Here is a 25,128-nt window from a genome sequence, read left to right on the forward strand (position 1 = left end):
TCATCACCAGCATACAGAACAAACCAATTTCATACCGCCAGTGATGATGTCAAATAAGAAAATGAGGAAATAGGAGACATAACCATTCAAGATACCATTTTTTCTTTAACTGGCTTACTGATTTTAGATGGATGCAAAGCTAATTTTTTTTAAATCTATCCCTCCTTTAAAAAAAAAAATTAAAAAGCTGTTCTACATTAATTCTATGGGCTGACACTTTGCTCAGTGAAACACGAGTGGTACGGGCCCACCTGCACCACTGTGGTGCTCTAAATCACCTGGCGAGACTGCCACTCTTGCACGATTGTACATCATGTGCTGCTTCCATTATTCCTCAGTTGGTTTGGTAGCTCACTGCACAGTCTGTGCATCGATGATGATGATGATGATGATGATGATGATGATGATGATGATTGGCCTACATTCTGTGCAGTGAATCACGGGCAGTAGAGACTGGTCTGCATCACTGGAGGGCTCTAGTTATTTCTGAGTTGTAAATGTTTAATTGCTGTTTAGATTTTTAAATTGCTGTCATTTCTGAATGTTTTAAATTTTTAAATTTTAATTTCTGAGTTGCTTTTTTTTTTTTTAATCTTGTTTTAATAGCTTGTCTTGTTTGTCTCTGTCTTTGTGAACCGCCTGGAGCCTCTGGAGTCAGGCAGTATATAAATAAAATAAAAATAATAAATTACCCAGTGATGCCACTTCAATCAGCAGCAGCTCACTGTGCAGTATGGAAGCTAGGATGACAAACATGACGATGCTGATGCTGATTGGCCTACATCCAGATAAGTGTTGTGCTAGCATAAAGCTGTTGCACTAGAGCAAAGAGATAGCCCAATGACATGGCATAAAGAAAAGAACATCTGTTCTGGATGAGTTCTTGTGCTAATGGAAGCTGTTGACCCCTTGCATTCTGCATTGAACAACAGGGTGCACAACGTATTGAGCAGTAGGTTGTACAGCACATTGTGCAATGCCTTCCACAATGCACGGCACAACCTTGTATGTGTCCCAAAGAAGATCTTCTTCTAGTGGCTGCGCAACTTCTCAGAGGACAGCAACTTGGCAAGCGCACTCTGTAGTAACTCCTCTTGCTGTGCTAGCATAACACTAGTCCCTATGTCAGCCATCATTACTGACATTCTCACTAACAGTGTAGAGGTGCCGCGTGCAAAGCGCCTCTGCAGCATTTAGTAATGTGGAGTCACACTGCACGTGGAGGAGACAATTGTAAACAATCACCCCTCTTCTTGGGAGGGCGCTTGATTGACCTCCAGGTGCCTCTGACCTGGAAGCAGAACCCAGTAACTAGGGGTGTGCATGGAAACAGGAGGCCCGGTTTGGTATGAATCAAGCTGGACTTGAACCTGTCCCGGTTTGGTTCTGGGCATGTCAAGCCAGGCCCCAGTTCATCTCAAGGCCAAACCGGTTTGCGTTCGGCTCAAAGAGGGGAGGGGTTCTTAAGAATATTGTTAAGGAAGACTTACCACCCAATCCGGCAGTCTCCAGGGGGTGCTACAGTGGCCGTGGGGGGTCTCTAACAGTTCCCACTCCCCCCGTCTTTTTTGGCCCATTTAGAGGCCTTTTCAGCCATCTCCCTGCTTGTGGTGGCCATTTTAAAGGTTGTCATGCATGCACACTGGCCATTTGCATGCCCGGGTGCCTTGAGCCAAACTGAACCAGGCCCTATTTGGCTTGAAGGCAAGCCATCAAACAGGCCCAGTTCAATGGTGAACCGGCTTGACCTTGAGCTGGTTTGTACATCTCTACCAGTAACCAGTGGATGGATGTCTGAAGCTAGTGCCTCTAATTGGGCCACAGCTGGAAAACCAGCTGAAGCTGGTAAAAGGTGCTCCTGACTTGAGGAACCACTTGGGCAGACAAGGCCAGATCAAGTCCAGCAGTACCCCCAAGCTGCGAGCTTGGCTTTTCAGGAGAAGTACAACCCCATCTAGAATAAGATGGATGCACCCACCCAGAACAGAAGGATCAGCTACTAGGAGAAGCACTGGAAACAGATACACAGTATTTGTGTACAGCATCCCCAAGAGTGTATTTGGAAGCTCAGCCTTTGTGCTGACACGCTCTGAAACCCTGCTCCTGCTCTCAGTGCTTACCACATTTGTCTGATGAAACCAATGGTGTGCTCATTGTGAGAGATCTATCCCCCATGATGTAGAATGCTTGGGTGCCCTAGGAAGAATCTCTCCATGAGGACAGTGTTTGTCTCTTCAGACAAAGAGAGTGGGAGGGAAGGAGGTTTTGGAGTGCATCAGTGCAAAACTTCCAAGCATGCTTTCAGAGAAGTAGGGGAGTTCACAGAACCATTTCTGTGCATACCCGGGAGGTGGGGGGTCACTTTCAGGTGCAGGAGGGTACCCTTACCTCCCCTACTGCATTTCCTCCTCCAGCACTGCTTTCAAAAACTGCTGGCGCAGAGTGCCTGTATACCCCCTCGCTGCCCCAGTTGGCGTTAAACCAGAAGTGGCTTGTGCACATCATGCACGTTCACCCGCCACTTCTGGTTTTACGCTGACCAGGGCAGCTAGAGGGTATACAGCCACCCCGCGCCGGAAGTTTTTGAAGCAGCACCGGAGGGGGAAGCATAGTGGGGGAGGTAAGGGCACCCTCCTTGCGCCTTAAAAAGACCCTCCATGTTTGAACCAGTTCAAATGCGGAGTTTCCAAACCGGTTCAGCATTCTAGGAATATAGCTCCCAACCAGTTCATGCACATCCCTACAGGGAAGCTGTCCATAAGTACAAGATTCTCGCTTTATATCTCCCAGGGAAGGAGAGCTGGTCTTGCTGTAGTGAGCATAAATTGTCGCCTTTGCTAAGCAGGTTCCACCTTGGTGTTCATGTGGATGGGTGACTACACATGAGTGCAGTAAGATATTCATGGGGTCATAGCTCAGTGGAACAGCATCTGCTTGCACACATGCAGAAGGTCCTAGATTCACTCCCTGGCATCTCCAGATAGGACTGGGAGAGACTCCTGCCTGAAACCTTGGAGAGCTGCTGCCAGTCCGTGCAGACAGTTCTGAGCTAGATGGACCAGTGGTCTGACTCAGTAGATGGCAGTTTCCTATGTTTTTATTATGCCTGAATAGGGCTAGCATCTCTGTCTTTTGTGGATTAAATTTCGGCTCTTCCTTTTGTGGATTAAATTTCGGCATTTCTGCTGTACTGCCTACCTGCCTCCAGCCCACCAGCCCTGACATGTTGCTGTGAGAAAAAATAGGAATAGCTGGCAGAGAAAAAGCCGACCAGATTCCATCAACTTCCAGTGTGAATATGTTCTCTTTAAGAGTAAATTCTCCTCCTTTTGTGGAGAAAAACATGCTTTTTACATTTTAGCACTGTCATTACAGCTGACAACCAAATCATATGATAAAAAGTAAGGTTGATGAAATCAGTGATCTGTGTAATCGGATCCTTTTCTGTGAATAAAATAAATTTGCCTTTCTTAATATTTTGCTAAACAGTAGCAGTGGGTGAACTTGGAACAGCAAAGAGGTGGGGGGATAACCATATCAGTAGCACTGCAGAAAAGCAGTGGTTATAGAATATTGTTCCAAATGTCACTATGCAACCAATAAGTAAACCGTGTAGTGATCTGGGTGGGGATTTTTAACAATGTCAATTGTAATAATTTCATTCTGAATTTTCAATTGAGAGGGTTATTTTATTTAATTCATTATCACATTTATATTGTATGCTAACTCAAAAAAAAAAAAAAAAAAAACCCTTAAGAGTGGAGGGATTGGAGTTATCTCTTATTTTCTGTCAGCTGTGTGAGGTAGGTTAGACTGAGAGATAGTAGGGTCATTCACATGACCAGTAGTCCCGGGGTCCTGGGGAGAGGTGAGGGGAAGGCAGGAGCACATGACTGACCATCAATTCCCCTTTCGCCACGACCACATGGCGAAAGCAGCATGGTGTGAGAGAGGCTGGGGAACAGCCACCCATCCTCCAAGAATACCACAAAGCACTGTGCGAGCAGCATAGTGTGTTGTGTCCATTCTAGAGGCCAAGCCACTCCTTCCCCACCAGCCTCTATGGTAGGACAGGCTGCCAACAGCCTAAACAGGAATGCTGGCAGTCTGTGCTGTCACATGACGAGGGAGTGGGTTAGGAGGGTGCGCACGTACCCTCCTACCTTACTTTTAGCCACCTGGGTAGGGCTGCTCTAGCCCAGGTCAATCTGGTTGTGAGAATGAACTCAGGGGCTGACATCCTCACTAATGCTGCATAGAGTCATAGGTGCACTAACCCCTGGACCTTGGGGACCCTGTCTGGTCCTCCAAGGTCCAGGGGGGGGCTTCAAAATAGCCAGGGCCCACCCCACCAAAGCTCCACTTTAAAACAAAAAACAAAAAAACCCTCTTACCGCGACCAAGGGGTGGCTGCAGGGTGGGGGAGTGGAGCAGTCCTTCTCCCTTCTCCCCCCATCCCCAGTGGTGGTGGGGTGGGAGCAGGAGTGATGCTGCGCCCATCCGTTCAGGCCAGCATCTTTAACCAAATGCGAGGCGCGCCTGCACAGAGGAGATCATCGCAAGCCCGTGACCCCATATGATCTCCCACCTGCAGGACCGCTCCACAGCTGGGCATAGGAAAGCCCGATCGAAGCCGCCACTCATCGGGCAACAGGCAACAGTGATCATCTGCAGGGATAGTGGGTCAAAACCTCTCTCCCCACAAACCCCCTTATGGATCTTCACACTGCTCATGTGAAGAGCCTCATAGAGTTTATTGGCTGTGCTGGCCAGGCTGATAGGTCTATAATTGGCTGGGTCATCCTTCCTTTTTTGAAGATGGGAACTATGACTGCAAGTCCCCAGTCCTTAGGGATACATCTGTGCTTCTTAGCAGATATGAACAGCACAGCTAGAACGTGAGTCCACCATGCTGAGTTGTTTTTAATAAGTTTAGGTGGAATTAGGTCATTGCCAGGAGCCTTCCCAGGACTTGGCTGGGAGATCAGGTCCATGATCTCAGCTGACTCCACCAGCAGCCAGGGAGGCAAGTCTTCTGCATCTAGCTGAGGGTATCTGTGGTCTACCTCTTTACCTTTGTACAGTTCATTGAAGTGTTGTCATTCCCAGGCTTCAGGTGAGATGAAGCTGTCCAGGTGTATTTGGCTGTTGCTAGGATGATCTGCGGTGATGCACCAGAATAGAGCCAAGTCTTTAGTTCTGACTGCTTTAATAAGGTGTGACCAAGCAGCTTTCATATTGTCTCTTTTCTTACGTTTGAGTAGTTGTTTGTATTGCGTCTTCTGCTTGAGGAGGTCCTGCTCCCAGGAGCGTAGCTAGGGATAGGGTGACTGAAAGTGGTCGCAGTCAAACTGAGGTGTGACCTCAAAGTGGTCTGCAAAGCAGAGTAGGTTCCCAGAGACAATTACAAAGTCAAGGATACTCATTTTAGTCCTGGCCCAGAAGATAAATTCTCCAGGGTGGTCATTTTCAATGGATGTGGAGATCAGTTGAAAACTAACTCCACATCCATTAAGGATGTGGAAATTGATTCTGTTAGACATTTGGGCTAGACCAAAAAATAGCATGATTTGTGCTTCAAACACCATGCTAGGGAGAGGAGAGTAGGTCTGCTTTGGGATTGGGCAGGCAGCAGTGCTGACGTGCATATAGGGTGTCGTCATCGGGACCTAGCCTGGCATTAAAGTCATTTCCTACCACAATGTAGGCATTGGTGAAGAAGGAGAGAAGGTCAATCAGGTAGTGTTCCACAGTTTCCTGACCTGAGATTTTCACCTCTGCAGGAGTAGACAGAGGTTGATTACTAGTAAGATGCAGTGTCTCAAGCGAATTGACACTGCAGAACATGTTGCTTGGATGAGGAGAGTCTTATTGACAATGCACACAAGGTTACAGTTGATACTTAACACGGAACTTCAGGTCAAACCAGAGTTAGATCAAACAAATCAAAATAAAACCATGGGTTCCAATATAGTTTGATTCTGTTTGTGACCTAACAGTGGTTTGAAATAAACCACAGTTCCCTAGTTTAGAGCTTTGGTTTAACTGAAAACAGAAATACAAGCTTTCACTCTCCTTTTTTCATGTGGAAAAGTGGAGGAGTGGGGAGTGTGTGAGCTTGTGGTTCTCCTTGTTTCATTCTTATATTGGAAAACCATAGTTACCTGTTACGTTGAACCCACTATTGGGTCTCTTGTTTTCTTTGTATTGTTTTCTTAGTAATTGTTTACTAAGGTTAGTTTTCCTTCAAATATTTATTTATTTATTTCTATATGTATGTTCTGCTTTTCTTCTGAGGAGCCCAGAGTGGTACACATGGTTCTGTTTATCTTCACAACAACCCTGTGAGGTAGGTTAGGCTGAGAGATAAAGACTGGCCCAGAGTCACTCAGTGAGTTTCATGGCTGAATGGGAATTTGAACTCCTTGGTCCTGGTCCAATGCTCTAACCACTACACCACACTGGCTATACCAAGCAAGAAACCTCCTATATCATTTTAAATATGTAAAGCTGCCTTATGGAGAGTCAGACTCCAACAGGTAGCAACTCTCCAAAGTATCAGACTGCGGCTTCCTGAAATCTTTTTAACAGAGATGTCTTATATTAATATCTATTTATTTATGTATTTGATTTATGTATCAGGATATTATAAAAATGACACTGGAATGACCATGGTGGAATTAAAGGAAACTGTACGAGATAGGATGGTATGGTGTGCATTGATCCATAGAGTGATCGAGAGTCAGACACATCTGAACGGATGGAGAGAGAGAGATCAGCCTTCCTAAAGTGGTTCATGGTGATTTACACTAAAATAATAAAAAAAATACATAACAATTAAAATCAAAAATCAATTCAAAGCAGATTAAACTTACAATTAAAACTAAATATTATTAAAAGCCAGGCTGAATCGATTGGGCCTTTAAGGCTCGCCTGAAGGCCTCCAAGGAAGAAAATCCTCTGATATCCGTGGGGAGCGTGTTCTGCAACCTAGGATTGACAACAGAGAATGCCCGAGCCAAGGGTTTGCAACTTTTGGTCCCTAGATGTCATTCAGCTACAACTCCCATCATCCTCAGCCACAATGGCCTTTGGCCATTGGTTGGGAACCCCTGGCATAGCCACTGCAGTGGGAAAAGGTCAGTCCAGCTGGTTCAGAAACAGACATACGGTGGTATCCTCACTTTCTTCAAATGGCTGCATGAACTGCCTTATAGTGAATCAGATCATGGGCCAGTCTACTCAGTGTCATCTACTCTGACTGGCAGCAGCCCTCCAAGGCACTCTGCAGAGGGTTTTGTTTTTTCCCCCTTCCCCATCGTGCTCTTGAGATTCCTTAAATGAAGATTGAGCTGGCCACCTTATGCATGCAAAGCATGTGCCAGACCACTGAGCAATGAGTCTTCCCCTCCATTTTGATCCTACAATCATTTTGAGCCTGGCAACAGTCAATCATGCCTACATAGCCCTGAGGTTAGATTACTGTAATAAGCCATAATGGAACCCAACGCGAAAATGTACGCAATGCGATTAGATGAAATGGACTCAGTTGTCAAGAGTTAGCTTTCTTGTAATCTGTCCCTCGCCCATCCACATGTAACATACCACATGCAGCCCATCTAACCTTTCCGTGCCCCTGGATTTCCTTTGACACCTATTTACTCTATCTACTACTTTACTTAGAACAGGGACTGGATTCATATTTCAACTCAACGGTAGCACATTTTTCATGACAATGATACTTGCTTCAGCCCATAAATCTTATAAACTGCACACAACAAAGCTGTAATTTATTTTCCCTCAATAGGGTCATATAGTATATTCTTTTGATGTGGAAAACCCTGACAGACTTTGGTCTCTCTTTGTTTTGTTGGGAAAGAGCTCCTAATTCTATATCAAAGCCAATCAATTTATAAAAGGGGTGAGACGGAGAGAGATGGAGAAATGAAGATGTCATTATATGCGGGCAACATAATGATTAGCTGCCAGGGCGTCTTATGTTCATTTTAGGAGTGACTTGAAATAACTGGAAGCTATGGTAAACTCTCAAAGCACGAGATAAATATGAATAAATTGAAATGAGTAGGGCTACACTTAAATGAATCCTCAGGCAAATCCCATGTGGAGACAGGGCTGTAGTTAGTGGTAGAGCATCTGCATTCAATCCCTGGCATCTCCTGGCAGGGCTGGAAAGACTCCTGTCTGGAACCCGGGAGAGCTTCTGCCAGTCAGTGTAGACAATACTGAGCTAGATGGACCAATGGTCTGACTCAGTATACAGCAGCTTCCCATGCTCCTAGTACTAACTACACTATAAGATAATTTGGAGAGGCTCTCCTATGTGAGCCGCTTCCAACAAATATGCATTTGGTGGCCTAGTAAGAGAGGATCTTCTCAGTGGTGGCTCCTGACCTGTGGAACTCCCTTCAGCAGGAGATGTAGCTGGCTGGCCTCCCATGGCAGCCTTTTGTCCTGTAACTCTCCTGAAGTTTTAACTTAGTTGGCTGTTTAATGGAGCTTGCTGGGAGGCAGCCTGGGCAGACGAGGAAAGGGGAGGGGTTCGTCTGCTCAGAAGTTGGAGGTTCTCAAACCACAGGTAGTCAGTCGTCTGTGGCATAATTCCAAGCTTCACAGATTAATCACAGCTTCATCCACCTGAGGTTTCATTCTATCTATGAACGGGGCCATAGTTCAATTTATTCTGTATCCTGACTGTGTAGTCCATTGAACTTCAGAAATTGGATTCAGGCTCCACCCAGGTGTTGGTAACTTAACTAGTTTATTTACAAGGCTATATACAGTTCACTGGCAGGGCTCCTAACACAGGCCTTCCCAGGATTTCTCCTAGTCTTAGGGACAAGAAGGAAAGGGAAGAGTCTGGAGGCTGGGCTGTATAGTTAGAGGGGCAGTGCACAGTTCATTTGCTGCACTTGAATCTAGCACTTCAACATCCCATTGTCCACTTACTTGACCCTTCCAGCTGCAACCAATGATGCAGAGAACAGCTGAGATTTCTTCCAGGGTCCCCTTCCCTGTCATCTTCCAGGGTCACCACACACTTGGGCCTTGGATTTATTTATTTGTTTATTTTACATGAGAGCTACGCAGTTTTGCCCCCCTGCAGCTAATTGGACTACAACTCCCATCCTCCCCAGCCACAGTGGCCAATAGTCAGGGATGATGGGAGTTGTATTCCAACATCTGCAGGATGGCTGAAGTTATGCAGCCCTGACCTAGCTACTTCACAGGGTCCAAAACGGGTCATGGAAATGGACAATGGGATGATGTCGGAGTGCTATATTCAAGTGCAGCAAATGAAATGTGCACTGCCCCCTGAACTACAGGCTTTCTTTTTATCCTTTAGACTAGGAGAAACTAGGAATGTGCACGAAGTGGTTTGGAGGCCCTTTTACGGGACTCTGGACAGGTTCGATAGACCGCCAGTTCCGCTGGTTCGAAGGTGGAGGGGATAGCTTTAAGGACGGGGGAAGGTGCACTTACACACACACACACACACACACACACACACACACACACCGCTGCACTTCCCACTCCAGCGCTCTGTGTAAAAATAGTCCGGCGGGTCAGCAGCATACCTCCTTGCCACCCCATTGATCCCCTGACCAGAAGTGTCCGGAAGTCCCCGGTGCACATGTGCATGTCATGTGTGTGTGACGTGTGCACACTTGCCAGGCACATCCAGTCACTTCCGGTTGGGGGATCAGTGGGGTGGCAAGGAGGTAAGCTGCTGCCCCACCGGACTATTTTTACACCAAGTGCTGGAGGGGGAAGTGCACCGGGATGGGTGGGTAAGTGCCCTTCCATCCTTAAAACTACCCCCACCACCATCAGCTCGAAGGGCACTAGTTCTATGCACATCCCTAGGAGAAACCCTGGGCAGGCCTATGTTAGGAGCCCTGCCAATGAAACTGTAAATAAATAAACTGCGTAAGTTACCAACACCTGTGTGGAGCCTGAATCCAACTGCCGAGGTTCGACCGACTACACCAGGGATTCTCAGCATTGGGTCTGCAGATGTTATTGGACTTCAGCTCCCATAATCCCCAACCAAAGACCACTGGGGATGGGGATAATGGGAGCTGAAGTCCAGTACCATCTGGGGACCCAACACTGAGAATCCCTGGACTACACAGTCAGGATACAGGATATGTTGCACTATGTGTTAAAGAGGGCAAAGTGGGGACTTAACACAGGACTGCTGTTCTCAGCAGCATTCCTATGTCACTTGTGAAAATTCTACCCTCAGTGCCTCTGCCTCCATTTAGATAATGGGCTGCAGAACTATAATAAATGAAAATAATATGCATTCATAGCCAGAACTCATTTTCCTCTTTGTGCTGCACTGGCATGGAAAATACCATAAATCATCCCTTGTCTAAATACAATTAATTTCCTTTTTTCCTCCATCTGCTTTTATTCCTTACCACCATTTGTTTTTTTAAAAGATTTGATTTTTAAGGCCACTATTAGATTCCAGTTGAACAGCTAGTGCTCAATATTGAACTATCTCTTGATGATAAAGTTACACTTTCCAAAGCTGAAAGGCAGATGTCTTGGAAAAACACACACACACACCCTCATTACACGTTCTACCCTCCATAGGTTTCACAAAATTAATCCACTTGTTTGGGGACTCTGGGCCTTTTGTATTACAAAAGGAGAGGGGATAGAATGAGTTTATTTCAGCCTTATTTGAAAGACTGGTGAATTCAATTGACATTTTCATCATTCTTAGGGAATGTGGGCAGACATCCATACTTCTATTTATGAGACTTTACAAGATGACTTCACAGGACTTGTCTGCATTTGAGATAGAATCCGGGATATGCTATTTCAGGATAAAAACCTTTGTTATAATTTTCAGGATAACTGTTCTTCCAGATGGGAGCCTGCGAATCCTGAATGCCTCCATATCTGATGAGGGAAGATATGTATGCCTAGGAGAAAACATGTTTGGTTCTGCAGAAAAAGCAGCTTCTCTGTTTGTTAAAGGTAAGACATAAACTGACATTGTGTCAAATGGGGCTTCCCTTGTTCTTCAGCTGAGCCCTTTGTAAGGGCAGCTGTGGGGGCATGGGCCCTTCCACACAACCGAAAATTGGGAGCACACTCAGCTCCCAAACCTGGGTAGAACACAGTTTTTGATTGTGTGAATGACCTCAGTGTGTTGTTAGTTTAGTAACAAGTTAGCTAATTCATGTTTAGTATAGAAATGGCTTAAGCAATGTTAGCACCGATACCTCTCTGTTGCAATGATTTCAATTTTGTTTCCTATCTCAGGGTCTCTATGGGTCTCAGGGTCCTATCTCAGGGTCCCATTACATATTTCCAGGACATGTGCATTCATTTCTCTCAGAATGAATGGGCTACTATGTAGGCTGAGCTCAGATTCTACAAAAATAATGCTGAATGCGCCCACTGATTAGAACTAGGCCGCAATTCAATTTGTAGGCCACCTCAGTGCTGATTCAATTCAGGGCTTAGGACTGCAAAGTGGTTCAATCTGCACTGAATCACTTCGGGCTGCTTTGGCCACTTCAACACCCTTCCCCTGACCTCCCCCCTGATCCCTTTACTTTACTTATAGGAGCACACACAGCTCCCAAATCCAGTTAGAACATATTTTTTGATTGTTTGAATGACCTCGTAGTCAATTAAAACCAACAAAACCATCAGAATGATTGAATGAATGAAATATTAGACTTATAGCATTTGTTTTGGTTTTAAATTATTTTAATGTTTTAATTTTTGTTTCAGTCTGTATTTTTTTAATTGCACACTGCCCAGAGATATGTGATTTGGGTGATATATAAATATGCTAAATAAAATAAAATAAATAAAATAAAATAAAATAAAATAAAATAAACCCCAGACAATCTAAAACAATTTAAAAATTCAAATACAATTCAAGCAATTCAAAACAGTTTGAAAACCCTGGAAGCCCAGACAAGAGAACTAGGTTTTAAGGGCTGTCTTGAAGGCCAGTAATGTTGCCTTCAAGAGAGCCCTTCAGAGATAAGGATAAGAGTCTGGTCATCAAACAGTCATAGAGGTGAGTCTCATGATCAGTGAGACTCGCTGGAAGGGGGTTTGTGGGGAGAGCTGGCTTAGCCCGAATTGGCAGCCCACATGACTGCCAGCTCCGTCATGGAGCTGGCGGGGGGCTGTGGGGATCAGGGGCCGCGTAGCCCCCGGAAGTTCCAGGATGCCCCATGCGAGCACACAGGCATCCTGGAGAGTCCCCCAAGCCCAGGAGGCTGCTTGCAATGAGAATCGCCTCATAGCTGGCCAAAGCAGAACATGCCTCCAAAATCCCTCTTGTTTCTACACACACGGGCTTACATTCGGGACAGCCAGCCACACATCACTTGCATAGAGCCTTCTCCACCATCACTGGGAGCAGGCATGTGCTGGAAAGTGGCATGGAACCAGCAAACTCTGGTTCCATGACACTTACCAGCCCATGCCTGCTGTTATGATGGCAGCGAAGGCTCCATGCAAGGAGGCTATTCTCACGATGTGAGAATATTCTCTATTCTGTGAGGCTATTCTCACGATGGGAGAAAAATGGGCCCAACCTGGTTTTCTCTCATCGTGAGAAGAACCACCAGGCTCGTGGGCTAGCTGGGTAGTTCTCTGGCGGCTAGCCTGCCAAAGAAGCCCTCCCCTTAAATAGTGGAGCGAGTGCTCCACTAACCCCGTTTTCCCAATCGTGAGTTTGCCACAGCATGGTTCCGCGCTGTGGTGACTCATGAGGAGAACCCTGCTGGGAGGCTAAAACAAGCATCCCAGTGTTGGGGGTCTCCCCAAGATGCCCCATACACTCACGCGTGGCATCCTGGGCCAGGCAGCCCCCAATCCCTGCAGCCCCTACCAGCTCCGTGACGGAGCCGGTAGTTATGTGGGCAGCCAATCCAGCCTCCCAGCAACGAGCAGTTGCTCGTCTATGGGGAGAGTGGGCTAAGCCCACTCTCCCCACAGAACCCTCTTAGGCTCTGCACACGGATCATGTGTAGAGCCTCTGTGTGTCATTGCTGTAGTACCCAGCTCTCATCATTCCCAGTGGGAGCAGGGCACTGCAGCAATGATGCACAGCCTCCCTTGCATGGACCGTCTCCCACTGTAAGGGCTAGTAAGCGGTGTGGAAACAGCGAGCCTGCATTTCTCTTGGATACGATACATAAGGATCTTCTCTTATGGGAGGAGAGCTGCTCTTGTGGTTGCAAGCATGCTTAGCAGGCTTTGCTAAGCAGAGACCACCCTGCTTTGCATTTGAATGGGAGATTACAGGTGAGCATTGTAAGATATCCCCCCTTAGGGAATGGGGCCACTCTGGGAAGAGCATCTGTATGCTTGCATGCAGAACGTTACATGTTCCTTCCCTGGCATCTCCAGATAGGGCTGAGAGAGACTCCTGCCTGCAGCCTTGGAGAAGCTGCTGCCAGTCTGTGCAGACAATACTGAGCTAGCTGGGCCAATGGTCTGACTCAGGGTAAGGCAGCTTCCTGTGTGTGATTGGGTGTGCCAAATGTAAGCCACTTTCATCATCACCCCCAGATGTCCTCTGAAAAAGCCTACTGTGTCTTTAGTGGTTATAAGTGGAGCAATCCCTAATTGCCTAGGGCAGAGCTACATAATCTGTCATCTGCTAAGTAGAACACAGCCTGCCAGCAATGTACAGCATCTCTCAAGGTACTTGATGAAACACTTATTTTTGCTGCCTGTCTGACAGCAAATCATGATCATTTTCGAGAATGTGGGAGGTCACAAGCATGTGGGTGATGGTAGGCTACATGTGATGGGTTGTGTTGGTTTGCACTTTAGGGGTGGTTGGCAGTAGTCCAAATCTTCCGCAGCGTTACAATAACAAAAGGTAAGCACACTCGCAGAGTGCGTGGAGAATAGATGAAGTGAAGGATTCTTCCAGAGCCCAGCACAGGTTGGGGGGCACAATTTTCACTTCTTTCCCCTTCCTCTGAAAGCCCTTTTCACTTGAAGAAATATGTCCTTGAGGATCATGCAGCCTTCACTGACATTCCTAGAAGTGAAAAGGGCTTTTGGAGGGAGGGGAGAAAAGCGAAAATCATTCCCCCTCCTCCTAGTATTTATATACCACTTTTCAACAGAAATTCCTGAAGCGGTTTACCGAGAGGGAGAGAGGATGAATCCCTGTCCCCAACATGCTCACAATATAAAAAGGCACATAAGGTAGACACTAGCAACAGCCACTGGAGAGTGAATCACCACTTTTCAAAGGTGCATCTTTGCTCAGTTAGCAGGTTAGACGGGCTGCGGAAGAAGGCTTGTGCAGCTAATCTCCAGCCACTCTGTGAGGGCGGAGCTCTTCTTCTGCCCTCATAGTGCTGCATAACATGTTGGCCAGTGTTTCCTCAAGGTTAGTGCCTGAGCTTAGACCCCCTTAAATGGGTAGTTTTTGTGGCCATGTGTCATAAAACATGTGTATAAAACATGTGTCACAAAGTAGGGGTTAGCCCTGGCATACACGACATGAAATTCCATCTGAAACATGTAAGTTAAAACAATCTTCTGATAACTCTAGCCCTATTCAGAAATTAACTTGTATGTGCATACACGTGTCTGCACACATATACATGTGTTTGTATGAATAACTGTACCTGCATTCATTTTAAAAGTGAACTTGAGAGCAGGCTAAATACAGGGTACAGATAAGAAGTGTACACTATAAAGTGTTAAAAAATGTGTGTGTTGAACATAATGTAAACATGCATATAGATCTGTATGTGTGTGTACTGTAAACAGACTGTACATATGTTGAACATGTGACTAGGTGATCACATCAAAAAATAACATGTGAATCAGCCCCCATTTTTCTTAGACTAGCAGAAGTTAAATTCTTGGACCTTGATCCCTGCTTAAATTCCACTGAAATTAATACCATTTAAGTTTGTCTCACTAGGGATGTGCAAAAACTCCCTGAGTAATCTAACTTGTCTTGAAGAAACTTTTTTTTTATTTCCCTTGAAAACACTCAGATGTTTGTCCTTAGGAAGAATTCTGAAATTCGCTTCAAATTTTGCTTTTCCTAAATTTCAGTGTCAACCTTACAACCCTGCTTTCTTGTCCTTCCAGAAAATTATCCCATGAGACGAGATAAGGAGGCTATACACAAGAGCAGCTAAGCCCAGGCTTGGGCTTGGCTGCTCGTGTGCACCACCAGAGTCGAGCTCAATCCTGGTGCTACCTTGGCCCTAAGCCAGGGAATTTCCCCCAGGTTCAGGGTGGTGTGTGTGTACGCACTGCTGGCAACCAGCGTTCACACAAAGCCAGGAGGCAAGAGTGCCCGAGAAAGGGAGAATCCCTCAATGCACCATGCTCCTGGTGCGGTGCACCGAGGGATGTTGGAGGACTTTCTCTTCTGGCTCCCTGCTCTGCCACTCGCTGTGGCACCAATTGTGTGTCGGGCAAGCAGCAGAGCCAAGAGAGCAAAATTGCTCATGTGCGAGGAGGCAGGCAAGAGCCTCCCGCCAGCCCTCCACCCCACTCACCCATTTGGTCATGTGCACGACCTGATTTAGGGAGTCTGGGTTATATAGCACCCATGGTCCCTCTGACATCCACCACTCTGCACTTGTCCAGGAATAAATTCCACTCATTGTGAGCCTCTGAGATAAATCTCTTTTATGCTTATTTGCTCTCTGTAAATCTGTTGATCCAGGATGGCATCCAGACCAATTTGCACTGCTGAATAACATGGCATACATGCAGAAGAGCATTTTCTGCTAATCTTCCCTTCCTTCTGAAGTCCTTTACCTCCCAAAAATATGTCCCTGAAGGTCCTACAGTCCCCGGGGACATATTTTTGGGAGGCACAGAGAGCTGCAGAGGGAAGGGAGGAACCAAGAAAATGGACTGTTGCTTGTGCACAGTGCTAACTGATGCATGCAATGGCAGTCTGGATGTCACCCCTGTCTCCTGCCCCTTCAAATTGTAATCTCTATTCTGAGTTGTTTTATTGATTTGTTGTTTTTGCATTTGAATTAGTGGCTGATCTGTGCAGTGATCCATGCAAGGAGCAGTGATCCATTGACACAGTCAGAGCTGTTTTGAGGCAGGGAGCCTTCAGAGTAATTGCCCTCGAGGCTTGATGGGGCAGGGCAGTGTGTGGGGAGGTATATCAGGAAGCTATTTTTGCTTCTCTCCCCTTCCCTCCAAACTTTATGGCAGGGACCTTGTCTACAGGATATAAAATAACCCTACATATTTTTGAAACTTCTTTCTACTTCTTGGAAACAGCAGCAGAATGTGCAGACAAAACCAATGACAATGGAGTACACACAGAAAGCCTTACACTGATATAGTAACATAGCATGGTTACCATACATAGCATTGATTCCCTTTGTCTCTTTAGAGCCTACCAGAATCGACTTGTCCCCTAAGAGGACTGAACTAACTGTGGGAGAAAGCATTGTCCTCAGCTGCAAAGCCATTCATGACCCCACCTTAGATGTCATTTTCTACTGGACTCTGAATGGACAGCCAATCGATTTTGAGAAGGACGGCGGACACTTTGAAAGCATCCGAGCGGTGAGCATATTTTTATTCCCTGTATTCTTGGACAATGCAATATAAAATGTATCTATTTTGCTGTTCTTTGTTGCAAAATTTCGAACATGGCTGAAGGAAAAGTAACTGTATGCCAAAAAAGAAATATGCATCCGCAAAATTACTGTATCTGATTAATTGAAAGATGAATGTATTTGCTTCAGACAAAAAGGAAATAATGATTTATCTTGCAGTATGGAAAGTGGAGTGTCCACAGGACTTTGGGGGTGGGTGGGCAAAGCCAGCAATCCTATACCCACCTCCATAGGAGTATGCCCCATTTAAATTAAATGAGGACTGGTTCAATCGTGGGGAGGGCAACTGCCCACCCCAGATGCTCATGGAGAGTGGAGAGAAATTCATATGTCTAGTGAGGAAGATTATACTTTGAGCATACTGTTGCCTGTTCTACTTACTCATGATTAAACTGGTTAAATCAGAATTTCTAACAGAAAGCAGGTTGTTAATTATTACAAGAACAAAGGGCAGAATGCAGTAGATGTTATATGTAAATTGATTCCTTTTTTGTATTGTTCTCTTGGTCAAAAATGCAATATTCAGTGTTTTGCACATAAGATAAATACTATCTATTGTGAAATACCAACTGAAATAGCTTTCAAAAATCACTTAAATTAGTTGGGATGATGAATGGTTAAGGGTAGATCATTAACTAAAAATTATTAAATTGGTAGATAGCCTTAATAATAACAGCCCCCAAAAGCAATGCACAACCAATCACCTCCAATGACTGGTTGTATTTTGGGTGCATATTTCCATCTGCATGAGGCTGTGTATTCTAATTAACATTCTCATGTAGAATCTATTCTCTAATAATTGCAAGAACCTTAACAAAGTTCTGTGGGCAGCAAAGGTGCATTAAAATGTGTCACTTGTTTTAAGAAAAAACCGCACAGCATTACTTGTCATAAAATGCTGTACTAATTAAGTGAAAGCTTTTTTTAATCTCTGAGAATTCTTGTTAAAACAATTCTTTCAAGACATAGACTTTTTTTTAGTGCAGAGCATGTTTTAATTGGAGAATTCCTGCTAAATAAATGTTGTGAGTCATCCTAATGGTGCATGACTGTTTTGCCAGTGGTTGGGAAGGAGAAAAATGACCATTATTTTCAAGATGTCTTTTAATATTATTGCATCTTCCCACCATCATATTTTTCCACCACTGCTTTCCTGTTGAATGGCTTAAGTGAGTAGAGCACGCAAGACCATTTTTCTACTGAAATACTTAAAACAAAGGACATTTCCCCTGATTCAGCAATTGCTTAGATCTGCGAGAGTTTCGATGTATACATAGAGCTATCTGTAAGGACCTCCCCATTCATACCAGTGAAGAAGCTAATGTGCATTTGCATTCTTTAGGGCACTCTTAGGAATACAGGAAGCTGCCTTATAGACTATTGGTCCACCTAGCTCAATATTGTCTCCACTGACTAGCAGTGGCTCTCCAAGGTTTCAGGCGGGTGTTTTTCTCAGCTCTACCTGGAGATGCTGGCAGAGATTGAACCTGGGACTTGCTCCATGCAAAACAGATGCTCCATCACTGAGCTATGCCACCATCCACCTAGATTGGCTGGGATCAGGGCTGGCTCCAGGTTTTAAGGGATCCTTGGCAAACTGCTGTCTATTGTATTGCCTAACTTCCATTCCAATGGGACTCTTTTAAGTAATTTTCCTCATCATGTCGGCTATTGTTAATCAAGATGAATAACAACGCTTCTTATTATCCTAGGCAATTGCAAAGGCTCTTCCAACTTGATTGTCTCTCAGCTCAGAGAGAGAGAGGGCGACAGTTAAGTGTAAAGGGTCTGTATGACTGGCCCTTCCCATGTGGTTCCCGATACTGTTGCAGCAGATCAGGAAAGTGGGTCCCACATTACTCTGGTGTAAAGGGGGCATGAGTTGGATCCTAAGGGGCTGGTTCACACCATTACAACAATGTCCAGCAGCTGAAAACTTGAGCTCCCGGTGATACATGCGCTCTCGTGGAGCTTGTTGTGTGAACCCGGGCAAAATTGGCCGTCTAAGGTTGGCACTGTGCCATCACAACAATTACCCGAGATTGGTAGTCTTAGCTGTGAACTCCAGCTGTCCATAACAGGCCAATATTCAGTTGGCGCAGACAGTGCCAGCCAAGACTGTTGGTTTTTCTGCGTACACATGACACACTCCATGCGAATGCACATGCTACCAGAATCTTGGGTTTTCTGTTACTGGACATGGTTGTAATTGTGTGAACCGGCTTTGAGCATTTGTTCTGCTAATGGAAGGCACTTCCATTCATGCAAGAGGGGTAGTCGTTTCAACTGACCCCACCTTCCCTCTACAGCCCCTTGCACTATCTGGAAAAGAGTGGAGGGCCAGTCTTGCAGCAGCACACATGAAATTGTCTCCTTTGCTAAGCAGGGTTTGCCTTGGTTTTGTGGCAAAATATTTGAAAAGCCTCAAACAAATCTTAGCAAAGTGAACACTGACCTCACTGAAAATAATGCTGAGGGTGAAGATCTCGAGGAGTTCCAATATTCCTTAAGACACAATTTCTTTCTCGAGTTAGCCTCCACTGCCTTAAATAGCTCCAATTTTTGTGTAGCAAATACTCTTTCTGCAGGTGAAACTTGCGCTGCCTGCCTGTATGGTTTGCCAAGCTCTCAAAAAGAGCTCCAACAGGAAGGAGGAATTCACCTAGGCCAGGGAACAGATATAGAAGTATCCTCCTTTGGACCAAATAAACCTCAGTCCCTCACTAATCAGAGAAAAGCTCGAATAGGAACCATGGGTAACTCCCAGGGGCCTGCTGCCTGTCTGATCCTGAAAAGGAAAAAGAGAGTGAGCGGTTCCCCAGAGGCAGAGTACACCAAAAGCCTCAAAACCTAACTAGTCCTAGTTTTCCTCGCTCTCTAAATTGTTCTTCAACCCAGACGGCCCGCACTCCTGCTATTGATTTTGCCTCTAGGATTCTACCTACTATGTGGCAGCCTAGCCTATACCTATATTCCTGCCAATATTTATTTATTTACTTACTTACTTACTTACTTACTTATTAAACTTCTATACCGCCCAAACATTCGTGTCTGGGCGGATAACATAAAAACAATTAAAACACATATAAATGTTAAAACAATGCAACAATTTAAAAACAGCCATAAAATTAAAAACAGTTTTTAAAAGCTGGGAAAGCTTGGGTGAAAAGATGAGTTTTCAGGTGTTTTTTAAAAATTGTCAGAGATGGGGAGGATCACATCTCAGCAGGGAGCGCATTCCACAATCTCAGGGCAGCGACCGAGAAGGCCCATCTCTGTGTAGCCACCAGACAAATTGGTAGTAACTGGAGACGGACCTCCTCAGATGAAATCAATGGGCAGTGTGGGTCATAATGAAGAAGACACTCTCTTAAATACCCAGGGCCTAAGCCATTCAGGGCTTTATAAGTTACAACTAGCACTTTGTATTTTGCCTGGAGTTTGCCTGGAAGTCTATTGGCTGCCAGTGAAGCTCCAGCAACAGAGGAGGAATGTGGTCTCTCCGAGATGACCCAGAGACCAACCTGGTTGCCGCATTCTGAACCAACTGGAGTTTCCGGACTACATACAAAGGCAGCCCCACGTGGAGTGCATTACAAAAGTCAAGTCTGGAGGTTACCAAAAAATGTACCACTGTTTTGAGGTCATTGATCTCGAGAAATGGGTGCAGCTGGCGTATCAGCCGGAGCTGATAGAAAGCACCCCTGGCCACCTGCTCAATCTGAGAAATCAAGGAGAGGTGTGGATCCAGAAGTACTCCCAGACTGCGAACCTGTTCCTTTTGGGGAAGTGTGACCCTATCTACAACAGGTAGATCAAGATTGTCTCTGGAGTTCTGACCCGGCACAATGAGTAGCTCCATCTTATCTGGATTCAGATTCAGCTTATTCTCCCTCATCCAGCCCATTACTGCTTCCAGGCAGGCATTTAGAGAGGATATGCCAGCTCCTGAAGAAGCTAGCATGGAGAAGTAGGTCTGGGTGTCATCAGTGTACTGGTAACACCCGGCTCCAAATCCCCTGATTATCTCTCCCAGTGGTTTCATGTAAATGTTAAAAAGCATTGGAGAGAGTATGGAGCCTTGAGGGATGCCATACTTAAGCTCAGATCTCGAAGAGCAACAGTCTCCAATCGACACCATCTGGAATCCGTCTGAGAGGTAGGAGCGGAACCACTGTAAAACAGTGCCTCCCACCCCCAACACTCTCAGACGTTCCAGAAGGATACTATGGTCGATAGTATCGAAAGCCACGGAGAGATCCAAAAGGACCAACAGAGTCACACTTCCTCTGTCAATTCTCAACTGGAGATCATCAATCAGGCTGACCAAGGCAGTTTCCACCTCATAGCCTGCCCGAAAACCAGTTTGAAATGGGTTTAGATAATCAGTTTCCTCCAAGACCGCCTGGAGCTGAGAGGCCATCACCCTCTCAGTTACCTTGCCCAGCCATGGGAGGTTGGAAACAGGCCTATAATTGCTCAACTTTGAGGGATCTAATGCAGGCTTCTTTAGAAGAGGTCTAATGATTGCCTCCTTAAGGCAAGGAGACATCATGCCCTCCCTCAGAGAAGCATTTATGATTTCCACCAGGCTGTCTATAACAGCCTCCCTGCTAGATCGAACAAGCCGTGTTGGACAAGGGTCAAGAGAACAAGTGGTAGGCCTCACCTCTCCAAGCAGCTTGTCCACATCCCCAGGAGTCACAAACTGAAATCAATCCAGTCAAATCGCATAAGAGGAGTTCCTGGCACCTCCAGTTCAGACATCAAATTAACTGTGGAGTCCCTATCTACATCGGCCCCAATCGGAGAGATTTTATCTGCAAAAAACTCTTTAAACACTTCACAGTGGGTAACTGATGACTCCAAATTCTGGTTCAAGGGAGCGGGAGCGGATACTGGTCCCCTCACAAACCTGAACAACTCCACTGGGCGTGAACTCGCAGAGGCAATACGGGCAGAAAAGTAACACTTCTTTGCTGTATGTATTGCCTGAGCATGGATCTTTAAATGTGTTCTATGTCGTAATCTGTTGGATTCGAGTCGAGTCTTTCTCCACTTGCGCTCCAGTCACCTACCTTGCCACTTCAGCCCCTGTAGATCTTTCGTATACCAAGGGGCCAATTTTGAAGCGGGTTGGAGGGGTCACTTGGGGGCAATTGTGTCTGCTGCCCGGTGAGCAAGTTGTTCCAATTCTCAACCACGGCAACAACAGGATCACCAGCAAAGCCAACACTGAATCCCTCCAAAGCTTCTTGGAATCTTACTAGATCCAATAACTTCTTCGGGCAGACCATTCAAATAGGCCCCTGGACCCTGCAGAGGTGGAAAGTGGTTGTAAGTCCCTCCTTAACCAGATGGTGGTCCGTCCATGACAATGGGGAGATCAAAGGAGAGGAGAGCTGGTCTTGTGGTAGCAAGCATGACTTGTCCCCATAGCTAAGCAGGGTCTGCTCTGGTTGCATATGAATGGGAGACTTGATGTGTGAGCACTGCAAGATATTCCCCTCAGGGGATGAAGCCGCTCTGGGAAGAGCATAAGGTTTCAAGTTCCCTCCCTGGCTTCTGCAAGATAGGGCTGAGAAATATTCCTGCATGCAACCTTGGAGAAGCTGCTGCCATTCTGTGAAGACAATACTGAGCTAGATAGACCAATGGTCTGCCATATGGCAGTTTCCTATGTTCCTATGTAAAGGAGTCCCTACCCATGGAACACCACCCTGATCAGAGTAGAAGAGAAAATCAAGTATGTGACCTGCAATATGCGTCGGTCCAGAGACCACTTGGGATAGTCCCATAGTCATGGCCGCTATGAACTCCTGAGCTGCCCTGCCAAATTGGTTCCAAAATGAACATTGAAGTCCCCCAGCACCAAGAGTCTGGGAGACTCCAGCACGAGTTCCGCGACCAAGTCCGTGAGCTCAGTAAGGGATTCCGCTGGGCAGCGAGGTGATCGGTACACCAAGAGAAGTCCCAATCTATCTCTGGACCCCAAACTCAAGTACACACACTCAGTATGGTCTGATACCCTAACAGGGACCCTGGTGAGGGAGATGTTATCCTTATAGACCATAGCCACTCAACCTCCCTGCCCACGTCCCCTCACCTGCTCCTCTACAGAATATCCTGAAGGGAGAAGCTGGGACCAGACTGGACCACTAGCCTTCCCCATCCAAGTTTCAGTAATACATATCAGGTCGGCCCCTTCATCCATAATCAAATCATGGATGAGTTCAGACTTATTTTGGACCAACCTGACATTCCAGACGAGCAAGGTAAGGCTATGTGGGTTGTTGGCAGTGCTCCCCGAGGTCAAAGAGCTGGCAGGACAGCCAGAAGGGGAGACAGCTAATAAATTTCTGACTACCCTTCCCCTGGAACGGCCTGCTGACCTGCCAACATTTCTTCTTCTATTCACCACCACCACCGGAATAGCTGCCCCATAGTCAACAAAGTAACCCCCTGTTTCCCCATCTCCAGACGAACCCAAACACATTGCAGCAACTTCAACCCAATTCCCAAACAGCTAAAACCAATTATACAAAAGCCCTCTAGCCCTCGCCCTTGCCCTCATTCTCCCCCAAAGGGGCTATTCCCTTCAGTTTTTCCCCTTCAGTGGCAGACCCGCCACCACAAGCAGCCTCCTATAAAGCCCAAAACTGAGCAGATGACCGGAGGAACAGTTGAGTCACTCAGGGGCTGGTCCCAGTCCTGTTCTCATTCCCCACACACTCCCCACAGATGTTACCTACAGGCAGAAGCCCCACAGGGGAAGCAGGAGTAGGCAGGCAATAGAGGAAGGAGCCCCCAAGACCCACCTGGTCTCTAACCCCAGGCAGTATTGGGTGGGAAGCAGATAGACTTCTCCCTCTCCTCTGCTGGGCTTCTAACACCCTGAAGCCACAAGCAGCCTCCAATAGCTACAGGGGCCCATGTGCCCTAGGACGCTTAACATCTCTGGCCACTCTACCCTCAAAGGAGTACCTGAATCAGACCCTCACTCAGCTCCTCCGGACTCAAGGGGATCTGAAGGCTGAAGAATGTGAGAATATTTTCACATACACGCCCTGATTTTTAACTCCTGATGAATATATTGCATTAGCTTCCTCTCAGGTAGGAATCCCTGGGTCCACTATTCACTTGCACTGACTTGTAAATGGACTAGCCAGGGATTCTCAAAGTTGGGTCCCCAGATGTTTTTGGACTTCAACTCCCATAATCCCTAGTCCCAGTGGCCTTTGGTTGGGAATTATGGGAGTTGAAGTCCAATAACATCTGGGGACCCAACTTTGAGAATCCCTGGACTAGCCTATCTTTTGCAGCAGACTGTCAACAGAACTTTTGAGTCTACTGTATATCACTTTTACTGGAAAGATTGGACCAGGTTAGAACTGGGGTGTTACAAAATAGAGTGGCCACTGATTATCTGCTGTTAAAGAACAACTATGGTTGTGAACATTTTCAAGGATTGTGCTGTTTTAACATCACAGATAACAAGGTCCCCATAGAAAGAAAATTGCAGGAGCTGAAAGACATTGCCAAGAAATTATCCACAGATAAGAAGAGTTGGTGGGATAACCTTTGGTCTTGGTTGCCAGACCTCACTTGGGTCAGAAATCTTGTAGTTAGTATTATAATGATTGTGTCGCTTGTATTAGGGGGATGCTGTTGTTTTCAGTGTTGTTGTAATCTGATGGCTATGTTATGCACACAGGAAGATCCCTCAGTTCCTAGCATTGTCATGTTTGCCCCCCCCCCCCGGACATACAAGTAGTTAAAAGCAGGCTGGACTCCAAGTACCAGGAAGGCGAGCCCTTAAAACTTATTGTTTGATGGGCTCAAAGGGGGGATTGTGGGGAAATATTGGAAAATGTGCTTAAGCAGCGAAAAGATTTAGTTTGAATAAGTAGCAAGCTAGCCAAGATAGATGGCGCTTTTCGTATCTGGTACATTCTGTTCCTTGCCCTAAAGGTGCTTGATTATGACTGTGTGGATGACAGAAGTCATTCTTGAAACCATCTGGGACCTTTTGAGTTACAAGGGGATGCATTGGCTTGTATGAAATGCGCAAGTGTGGAATGAAGTGTTATCTCAATATAAAAGAGACGCAGAAACTGCTAGAAGGCACGGCCACCCCAATGAGCTTTAATTGCTAGCAAAAACTTTAATAAAGCTCTGTTTGAAAGTGTGATACTGGTGCCTGGTGTAAATTACCCAACCAAGGAATGAACGCGGGTAGAATCTCTGACTCCCAACAGTTGGCATTTGGATGGGTGACTGCACGTGAGCACTGGCTACCAGGGCTGTCCCTAGGGGTGTGTGGGGCTGGGGGCGAATCAGCCGGGGCCTTCTTAACATTTCATATCATTACAGAATCATACTGATTGATGACATACAGTGTAAATAGTGTGAGTGAGGTTTTTGAACATGTCCAACCAGCTTGGACATATAATGTATTTCTAAAGAAATAAAAATTAAAAAGCACAAC

The 25,128-nt window shown here is 45.9% G+C and overlaps 1 protein-coding gene across 7 annotated transcripts in view; it reads left to right on the top strand.

Annotated features, from left to right (window-relative positions):
• CNTN5 (contactin 5) overlaps positions 1–25,128 on the top strand; it is a 1,193,410-nt gene that overhangs the window by 1,045,582 nt on the left and 122,700 nt on the right. For all 7 annotated transcript variants that reach the window (XM_053307214.1, XM_053307213.1, XM_053307217.1 and 4 more), the window contains 2 exons: positions 10,886–11,013; positions 16,412–16,587. In XM_053307214.1, the coding sequence (XP_053163189.1) occupies positions 10,886–11,013; positions 16,412–16,587 (304 nt within the window). The remainder of the gene's footprint in view (positions 1–10,885; positions 11,014–16,411; positions 16,588–25,128) is intronic.

This window comes from Hemicordylus capensis, chromosome 3 (assembly GCF_027244095.1).
Source record: "Hemicordylus capensis ecotype Gifberg chromosome 3, rHemCap1.1.pri, whole genome shotgun sequence".
NCBI classification, from domain to species: Eukaryota; Metazoa; Chordata; class Lepidosauria; order Squamata; family Cordylidae; genus Hemicordylus; species Hemicordylus capensis.